The sequence below is a fragment of the Orycteropus afer genome, unplaced genomic scaffold, assembly GCF_000298275.1.
Source record: "Orycteropus afer afer isolate SDZICR_OR568_19922 unplaced genomic scaffold, OryAfe1.0 scaffold00197, whole genome shotgun sequence".
Taxonomy (NCBI): Eukaryota; Metazoa; Chordata; class Mammalia; order Tubulidentata; family Orycteropodidae; genus Orycteropus; species Orycteropus afer.
In genome coordinates, this window is record NW_006921784.1 from 5,391,434 (window position 1) to 5,401,123 (window position 9,690).

The 9,690-nt window shown below is 49.5% G+C and overlaps 1 protein-coding gene across 1 annotated transcript in view; it reads left to right on the forward strand.

Annotated features, from left to right (window-relative positions):
- Nucleotides 1–9,690, forward strand: part of NF2 (neurofibromin 2) — a 74,077-nt gene that overhangs the window by 56,323 nt on the left and 8,064 nt on the right. Inside the window, exons 9-13 of the mRNA XM_007947969.2 lie at nt 412–486; nt 2,800–2,913; nt 5,416–5,538; nt 6,227–6,444; nt 8,449–8,554. Coding sequence (XP_007946160.1) covers nt 412–486; nt 2,800–2,913; nt 5,416–5,538; nt 6,227–6,444; nt 8,449–8,554 — 636 coding nt within the window. The remainder of the gene's footprint in view (nt 1–411; nt 487–2,799; nt 2,914–5,415; nt 5,539–6,226; nt 6,445–8,448; nt 8,555–9,690) is intronic.

A 9,690-nucleotide genomic window follows, 5' to 3' on the forward strand; every position in this document is an offset into this window, starting at 1 on the left:
ATTTATCATGTAATTTATTGAGTAATTGACTGTTTTAGTCTGGTTCCAACTACGTGTTGAGCTTCATAAAGGCTAGTAGACTCAGTAATTGGCCCTCCCAGTGTTGGCTTCAAGGTTGGGCCTACTAAAGGTTCTTATTTCCATTATCAAGCATCCCTCCACACACCTACACCAAAGATGGTGGCGGATCCTTGCAGGATCCTGAACTCACATAGCCTCAGATGTGGTGCACTCCTCAAAAGCTTATACTTCACCTTTGTCTAGTGCCTGGGCACCAAGAAGCGAGGACCCGGCAGAGCCTCGTGCCGGATCTCTGGCAGTGTGGTTGCTAATGTTTGTGGAATTTCCCAGTTGATAAGAAGAACATTCTAGATTGTTTGTCTGAAGGTGTTTTCTGCTTCCTTCTTTCAGTTTACTATTAAACCATTGGATAAAAAAATCGATGTCTTCAAATTTAACTCCTCAAAGCTTCGTGTTAATAAGCTGGTAAGTTGAGATCCTGGTTTTTGTTCTTGATAACTGTAGTTTTTCTGAGAAATTAAGTGCTTCTTTCTAAAGTGTCAGAGTGTCATCTTGTGAGGCATCGAATGAGAGCTCCCTGGGGGTATGCTTTGCTAATAGGCCTTGAAAGACTTCTCTGGGTTTAGCCTAGAGTCAAACCTAAATTTTGTGATGAGAAAAAATTTTAAATTATTTTATTAAAGTACTTCATGCATATGAAAAGATAAATATATGTGTATATATAAAGAATAATATAAAGCATAATGAAAATGAATAGCTGTGTGCCCACTATACCCAGCTTCAAGGGCTAGCACACTCCTAATACTGTTGCAGAGGCGCCCTGGTGGCACAGTGGTTGGGCACTCAGTTCTTAACTGAAAGGTCGGCAGTTTGAACTCAACCAGCCACACCATGGGAGAAAGGTGAGGCAGTCCGCTTCTGTAAAGATTTTTGGTTTTGATAATACCCCTCTTGTTAGCACCCTTCTGGTCTGTTCCTTTCCCCTCCCCCAAACCCAAACCAAACCCACCGCCATCGAGTCGATTCCAACTCATAGAGACCCTATAGGACAGAGTAGAACTGCCTCATGGGTTTCCAAGGCTGTAAGTCTTTTTGGAAGCAGACTACCTCATCTTTTCTCCCAGGGAGCAGCTGGTGGGTTTGCACTGCTGACCTTGTGGTTAGCAGCCAGATGCTGTAACCACCCGCCGCGCCACGAGAACACTCCCCCCAAAGACAGTCGCTGCTCTGAGCTTTGTTTACTGTCTCCTTACTTTTATCAGAATTGTATTTCCTATGTGGCAAAACAAGTATATGGTTAAGTTTTGTGTGGTTTTGAAACTAATATAAATGGTGTGAACTATATGTATTCTTCTGTCACTTACTCTTTTTTTGGGAGAGTTGTCTATGTTAATACTCGGAGAATAGCCCATTCATTTTCACTGCTGTACTGTAATCTATTGTATGATGATTCCATGATTTATTCATTCCCCTATTAATGGACATTTAAGTAGTTTCCACTTCCACGCTGTTTTAACAAGGCTGTCGTGAACATCATTGTATTTTCTGGTGCACATGGGCAGTGGTTTCTCTAGGGTCTACAATATGTACATGGGAGTAGAGTTGCAGGGCACACAGCATGTGTTCAAATTCAAGATTATGCTGAATTGTTTTCCAGAGGAGATGAATTGGTTTACAGACCCCACAGCAGTGGGTGAGGCTTCTTTTGCTTCCTATCTTCAATACTTGTCTTACATCAGTCTTGGAATGTTTACCAGTCTCATGAATGTAACATGGTATCTCAGTGTCGTGTTAATTTGCATCTTCATAACCATGAATGAGGCTGTCTTTCCGTATATTTATTGGCCAGCCATGCTTTCTCTGCTGTTAAGTACTTGTCTCATGTCTTTTGCCATTTTCCTATTGGATGGTTTGTTGGTTTTCTTCATTTGCTACATTGTCTCCCACTTTGTGACTTTTCTTTGTGCTATTTGTTTCTTAATGTCTTGATGAACAGAATTTTTTTATTCTAATGTAGACAAATATATAAATCTTTTCCTTACTCATTGCTTTTCATGTCTGGCTTGATATTTTTCCTTATCTTGTGATCATAAAAGGAGCTCTGGTGGCACAGTGGTTAAGTGCTCGGCTACTAACCGAAAGGTTGGCTGTTCAAACCCACCAGCAGCTCTGCAGAGAAAGATAATTTATATTAGTTTTGGCAGTCTGCTTCCGTAAACATGTAAAGCCTTGGAAACACTGTGGGGCAGTTCTGCTCTGTCCTGCAGGGCCACTATGAGTCGTAATCAACTCGATGGCAATGGGTTTTTTTGGGGGGGGGGGAATTTATGATCATAAAGATATTCTTTTATATTCCAAAAGTTTCAAGGTTTTGATCCTCACATTTAAACCTTTAATCCTTCTGGAACTGATTTTTGTGTGGTGTGAGGAAGGGATCCAACTTGTTTTTTCCCATAGGAATAACTTCTAGTCCCAGCGCAACTTAGTCTTTCCTGATCTGTAAAGCCACATAGAGGACATGATAAAATGTCCTTGATTCCTCTGTTCACTTGTGGTTTTTACCTCCTGGCATATCTGAGCCATCTTCATCATGCCTCCAGAGCAATGAGCACTAGAGGCTGTTAGCAGAACTCGCGTGTTTTACTCCACTCTTTGCTTTTCGGGTTTACTCCTGTGCTCAAGGGCCCTCAGACAAGATGCTGTAACACTGGTAAGCTGGTAGACCAGGAAGTAACTTCGTGGGTTTATTTAACTTTTGTCCTGCTTTCCTGGCCACAGATTCTCCAGCTGTGTATCGGGAACCATGATCTCTTTATGAGGAGAAGGAAGGCTGATTCTTTGGAAGTTCAGCAGATGAAAGCCCAGGCCAGGGAGGAGAAGGCTAGAAAGCAGGTAAGGGAGACCTGGTTTGAATTGTTCCCTGGGAGGGAGGGAGTGGTGGTGGGCTGGCAGGTGTCCTTCAGCCGTGGACACACCTGCTCCTGCTGAATCGCTATGGGCTGATGCCCAGCTGGTGGCATGTCAGCCCTGGAGATGAGGAAGAACTAATTGCAGATTTAAAAGCAGCCTCTCTAGTTACTTATTTCTGTGTTTCAGTGAAGGTGCATGTGAGGAGCCCAGATTCCGGAAGAGCTAGCATTCATCCCTCTGGCTTTCTTTTTTTTTTGTCTCCTTTGCCTGGCCTTTTTATTTTCTAATTAGATGGTGATAGAATGCAGGGCGGCATTTCAGCGCTTGCTGCTGGAATGCTAATTAGACTGCAGCCGCACTTCCCGCTGCAGGTCAGCCGGCAGCTCCTCACCCGCGGCGGGAGGGGGCGGGAGGGGCCGAGCCAGGATCAGCCAGACTGGACGAGCTGCGTCATTGTTTGCTGCTCGTAGACCTGTGCTGCTCACCGACATCCACCCGACTCATTTGAGCCTCGCTGCTGAGAATATCAATTGTGTTTTGGGGAAAACTACTAGATGGCAGCTGCAGGCGGCAGCCCCCAGGACTTGCAGGCTCAAAGGTGTAGTAATTAGCCCATGTGCTGCGCTCTGACTTGGCTACTGGCCCCAGGAGCTAGAATGAAGTGCCTGGTCTGATCCAATGTACGTTCAGCTCTTCCTCTTTGCTTCCTGAGACAACGGCCATAGATGTGCTCTTTGGGGAGGCTTTGGGGGTAGAGGAATGGGTTTTATCAGACTACAAAAGAAACGCTTCTGAGCCAGCACAGGGTCACGGGGGCAACTTCAATAAGAAGCCTACTTTGACCTCCTTTCACAGCAGAGCAAAGCTTAGAAGTGAGAGATCTGAAATGTGGGCCTGCGGGCCCTGGCAGTGAATTGCATGAACACCCCACAGACTTGCCCTGCCTGTACAGCAGCAGAGGCATGTCCTGGCAACTCAACATGTGGACAAGGCACAGGTCAGGAGGCTCCGTGGCCCCGTGGGCAAACACGGCTCCTGCAGCCAGACTGAAGCTTGGTGTGCAGCACTAGTGAACGGCTTACCTTCCGCCCCTTTGTTTTCTCATCCGTTAGGTGGAGCTACTGATGCGTCTTCTCTCTGGATGTTTTTGTAAGCGGTAAACCGCCTTGCACGTGGGGTGGAGGGCACAGGGAAGGCTTAACGTGGGGAACTGAAGGGGTTGCTCTTTTTCACATGGAAGAACTAGGGCTGGAATAATCCCCCTGGAGCCCTGGGGGGTGCAGAGGGGCAGCACGCAGGAAAGGCCTGGCAGCCTGCTTTTGACAAATCAGCCCTGAAAACCGTGTTGAGAACAGTTCTACTGCGACGCCTGTAGGGTGACTGCATAGCAACTGGTAGTTTTTTGTTTTTGTTTTGTTTTTAGTAATGAATGGAAATTATATTATGATGGAAATTAGAGACTCCATGGACGACGCTTTTCATTGCGCTGCAAGAGGCCAGTTAGAGAACATAATAGTATTTTATTGCTTGTTTTCACATTTTGAGGCAATCTACTTCTGTAAAGATTTACCACCTTGGAAACCCAGTGGGGGTTGCTGTGAGTCAGACTCCACCCCATGGCAGTGGGTTTGGTTTGTTTTTTGGTTAATCCTTTAAGGAAGAAATAGTGCCTGTCACTTCCGGTTTCTGCTTTCTGAACTCAGTCAGTACCTGATGGTCATGGGGAATAGCACTTGTCCTGTGCTTATGAAGCTCAGCGTGTGGGCCAACTAATGCAGTGATCCAGAATGCCAGGGAGGTGGGGCTGGCTCTTTGCTGGTGCCTTCCGGGCAGGGAGGGGGGCTGTGTTCCCTGCCTGGCTACCTCCTGACGCAGGAGTTGCTTCTGAACGGAGGGTCTGTGCTGTAACTGCTGCGGCCTCCCCCTGTGAAGTACAATGCACAAAGTCCTGATGCACCCCGCAGGGTGATCCTGTCCTCGGCGGCGGGGCAGAAGTGGGAGTAGAGCTATTGTTGATGGAACTAGAGTGCGGGAGGGGTCCGTGAGAAATGGAAATGGGGAGCTTTCATCAGACCAGTGGAGAAAGCTGTCTGTCCGTGGGGCTCCATTTTAGTGAGGAAGAAGCCTGCATTGTGTCTGCAGGTTGGAGCCGCGTGAGATCTCCCAATCCAAAGGGACCTGGGCAGGCAGCTTTCGCAGGGCACAGATGTGAAAACGCCGGTGCTCGCTCTCCAGTAGACGTTGGCTGCCCCGGTGGTGGTTGTTGTCTTGTTGCTCATTTTGCACTAATTTTTCTTTTTGAAAGGACCCGCTTTCAACTTGCCAGGCGGTTTGGAAAGAAAGAGGGTGGTGGGACAAGAGTGACACTGGCTACCTGGAGGAGGGAGGGCCACACTGGTGGCCCGGGAGGCTGGGTGTGCGTGGGGACCTGTGGCACCCTAGGTCTGGAGCCCCGTGACCATGGCTGCTTTTGTTCCCTGTCAGATGGAGCGGCAGCGACTCGCTCGCGAGAAACAAATGAGAGAGGAGGCTGAACGAACGAGAGACGAATTAGAGAGGAGGCTTCTGCAAATGAAAGAAGAGGCGACCATGGCCAACGAAGCACTGGTGATTGCCAGGCCGAGGCTCCCGGGGGACACCATCAGAGTGACCTGGAATGGGGGCCATTTGCTGACACTTTCAGCCATAAACAAAACAAAACAGAACAAAAACCTGGTGCCTTTTCCTTCCACCCATGCTGGCGAAGCAGATAGAGGTGGTGTTCCTGTGCAGAGCCTCCACTTGGATCGGGGGCTTGCCTTCCTAGCAGGGCTTCTCCGCCTTGGCACTGTGACATTTGGGGCCAGATCACTCTTTGTGGTGGGGGCTACCCTTGGCATTGGGGTGTTGAGCAGTGTCCCCGGCCTTTACCTGTGAGATGCCAGTAACATCCCTCCACCCTGGTAATGACAGTTGAAATAGTCTCCAGACACTGCCATATGTCCCCTGGGGGGCAAAGTCACCTCTGGTTTTGAATTACTGATTTAAAAGGAAGGAAGAACAGAGTTTAAAATTTAGTTTTCTGCCCCATTAACCCTCAGCTCAAATGGGTACTCAGAGAAGGTACTCTTTCTTAATGTGCCCATTGGTGGAGGCCTGGGGGGTTTCTGGAAAGTTGAAGGTATAGTTTGTCATCAGTAGCCAGAGCCCCAAAGAGTCCAAGGCTGGTTCTCCTGACCCAAGTACCCGAGGCCAGATCTGGGCGAGAGAGTGGACACGGGCCGCCATCCCAGCTGACAGCTGCTCTTCTCTGCAGATGCGGTCTGAGGAGACGGCTGACCTGTTGGCAGAAAAGGCGCAGATCACTGAAGAGGAGGCAAAACTCCTGGCACAGAAGGCTGCCGAGGCCGAGCAGGAAATGCAGCGCATCAAGGCCACGGCCATTCGGACAGAGGAGGAGAAGCGTCTGATGGAGCAGAAGGTTCTGGAGGCGGAGGTGCTGGCACTGAAGATGGCTGAGGAGTCCGAGAGGAGGTCAGCAAGGAGGCTCCCTCCACCGCCATGGCCTGCCCTGAGTCAGAGCCTGACCACAGCCATCTGGGACTGAGATGCTGCTTCTCGGTCTTCTGGGGTGGAGAGAGGGTCCTCCTTGACAGGTGGGGGAAAGCTGGGCGCTTCACTCTGTTTGGGGGCTGGTGCTCTTAGGAGGCCACCGGAACACAGTTTTCTTCTCCCATGGACTTCTCTGGTCTGACATGTGCCTTTGCAGGAAGCCCCTCTCCCTTTGATAGCCGTGTTTGCAGGGAAACCATTGACCGTGTCCATAGGATTGCTTTTAGCTAAGGAGATGTGAGGAGGCTCTTTTGGCATTTAAAAAAAAAAAACCTGCTAATCTTTCACCCTTTTTACTTGGGGCTGGGCACAAGGAAACAGCGGTTACTTGCCTTTAAAGCAGAAGCTTCAAATCCCTCCTGGTTGCTGTGCCTCCTGAGGCAGATGGGAGAGAAGGCCGGGATCCTCTCCCTGGCCGGGATGCCCCAGCTTACGACCAGGTTGAGGGCTGGCACTGCTGGGTCTACGTTTCAGGGACTGTCCTGGGCTCTGGGTGGGTTGGGCCCTGCAGCATCAGATACACACTGGCACGGTCCCCGCAGCACTTGGCTCTGGCGCACTTGGCTCTGGCCGTGTAGGAGACTTGAATTTGCATTCACTACGGTGTTCCACTCTGCTTTTTGCACTTCATTCTGAGAATGTTGTTCCTTGCCTGCCCTGTCCCAGGTTTCTTTCTTTCTTTTAATTTTTATTGTGATTTGCATGAGAGTTTACAGAGCAAATTCATTTTCCACATAGCACTTCATACCCATTTTGTTTCATGACATTGTCTGCAATTCCCCAGTGTAACAGCTCTCTTCCCACTTCTCCCTGTGTTACCACTTCCCCATATCCTTCTTTCCTACACATCCCTGCCCCCCCCGAGCTGCCTCCCTGTGTAAATACTGCCCTTCTATTCTCCCATGATCGCTCATTCTAAGGAGTATATCTGCTTGATGCAAATGTTCACCCCATATGCCTGTCTGTTGTTTGGCTGGAAGCTCTGGGAGTGAGTTCAGTTCCAGACCTGAAGGGTAACTAGGGGCCATAGCCTTGGGGGTCTCACCAGGCTCTATCAGATTGGTAAACCGGGTCTTTTTTTATGATTTTTAGTTTTGTTCCACATTGTTCTCCTTCTCTGTGCAGGACTGCACCTCTTCCAGTGTGTGGTCACGTTCTCTGACTGTGATGTGTGTTGGGCAGGGTTTCCTGTGCCAGGTACCCTCAGGTGTCATGCCTAGCATGTGTCCTAGAGGCCAAGGCCCTGCACCAGGGCACAGGTGCCCTCAGGCAACGGTGCCCCTTCCGTTGGTGGATGAAAGCAGCCTTCATCCCACAGGTGTAAAGACTCTGCCCTTTGTGATCCAGCGTAAGACTGGTCTACCACACTCCTCCTTGGCCCAGCCCACTCTCATGCAGAACCCTCTAGCCCTTCCCTCAGTTTCTCTTTCCTTTGTACCAGTTGCAAAGATTCTTATTTGACTCTTCTTTCCGCAGGCTGCCCTGCTCTTTCCATTTAGATTTACCAGTTGAAATGAATAATACCCAGGAATGCTGTCGTTGGTGGGGAAGTTTTGATTTCATGCAGATGTCTTTACCCTGCCACACGGTCCTTGTTTGCCTTGTCAGCTGCCATCCTTTGGGTTAACCGGTGACCCTCCTCTCCACAGTAGAAGTTTTCCCTCCACTTTTTCCTCCTCTAAGGAGCTCTGGTGGCTCTGTGGTTAAAGCATTGGGTTGCTAACTAAAAGGTTGGCAGTTTGAACCCAACAGCTGCTCCATGGGAGAACGATGAGGCAGTCTTGTTCTGTAAAGATTTACAGACATTCAAACCATATTGGGCAATTCTACACTGCCCTCTGGGGTCACTGTGAGTCAGAATTGACTCGATGGCAGTGGGTTTGGTTATCCTTCTCTGTGGAGCTGATAGCCCCACTTACCTTGCAGGGCAAAGGAGGCAGATCAGCTGAAACAGGACCTACAGGAGGCCCGAGAGGCAGAGCGGAGAGCCAAGCAGAAACTCCTAGAAATCACCACCAAGCCCACGTACCCGGTAAGCACGGGCGAGGAGGGCCTACCAGACTGTGCTGCTGTAGGCCTGGGGACTTCCCTCGTTCCTAAGCCTTTGGTTCATCTGGCGGTACCTTCCAGGGTGACTGTTCAAGCAAACGCGTGGCAGAACCAGTGAGGCAGAGAGCTGGGAGTCAGGGAGCTGGCTTAGGACATCCCTGGTCTGCTATTTGGCCTTGGGGTGGTCAGTCACCTCTCAGGTTGCCCAGATGATAGAGAACAGAACCTTTCTAGCGCAAAAATGATGCTTTCCTAAGTATTGTAGTTCCAAATTACCCTCAGGAGAATTTACTCCCTAGTTTCTTAATGGTGAGCCAAATGTGATCTTCAGCCATCAGTGTATGCCCGATGTACCCTATACCAGCACTGTAGGCCCGGGAAGGGGGAGCCTGTGTGCTTCAGAGTGAGTGACTACAGAGCAGGATCCAGCTTCCAACCTCCGGTTTGGGACGGAGGCAGACTTCAATTAAATGGGGTCAGAAAATGAAGAGAGAAGCTTTATTTATTCCTTTTGCGTTCAGTTCAGCAGACTGGTTTACACCCCCGCCCTAGTCTGTACATGCAGTTACAAAGTCTTCTGACAGGTGTGCGCACGGTGCACTGAGGCTGAGAGGAAGTGCCGCATTCAGCCCGAAGGGCCAGCAGAGGCCTCGGCTTGGTGCTGGGGCTGAACGTTGAACGGGCAGGGAAGGAATGAGAGGTTATAGTAGGCGGGGGCTCGGATGTGCCCAGGGCACAGACACAGTCACACGGGGTACAGAGATGGAAGTGGTCCAGATTTTGTGCAGAGCGCATTATAAGCATGAGAGGTTTGCTCTTGTCTCACGTCCTGGTTATCTTTTGCTGGGTAACAGTCACCCCTTCCAAGCCAGCCATGTGCTCAAAACACGCATTTTTTATCACCTCTCAAGGGAGCGCTCTGTAGGCTGGATGGTCCTCACTTGGGATGTCTCAAGTGGTTGCAGTCAGATGGCAGCTGGGGCTCCAGTCATCTGGAGGCTCCACCAGCCTGGACCCCCACAAGGTGTGTGTTTTCAGAACATTGAGTGGAGCGGACTGTTCTGAGTGCACTTTTTTTTTTTTTTTTTAGCAGAAGACGGCATACGAGATGTCGAGCAG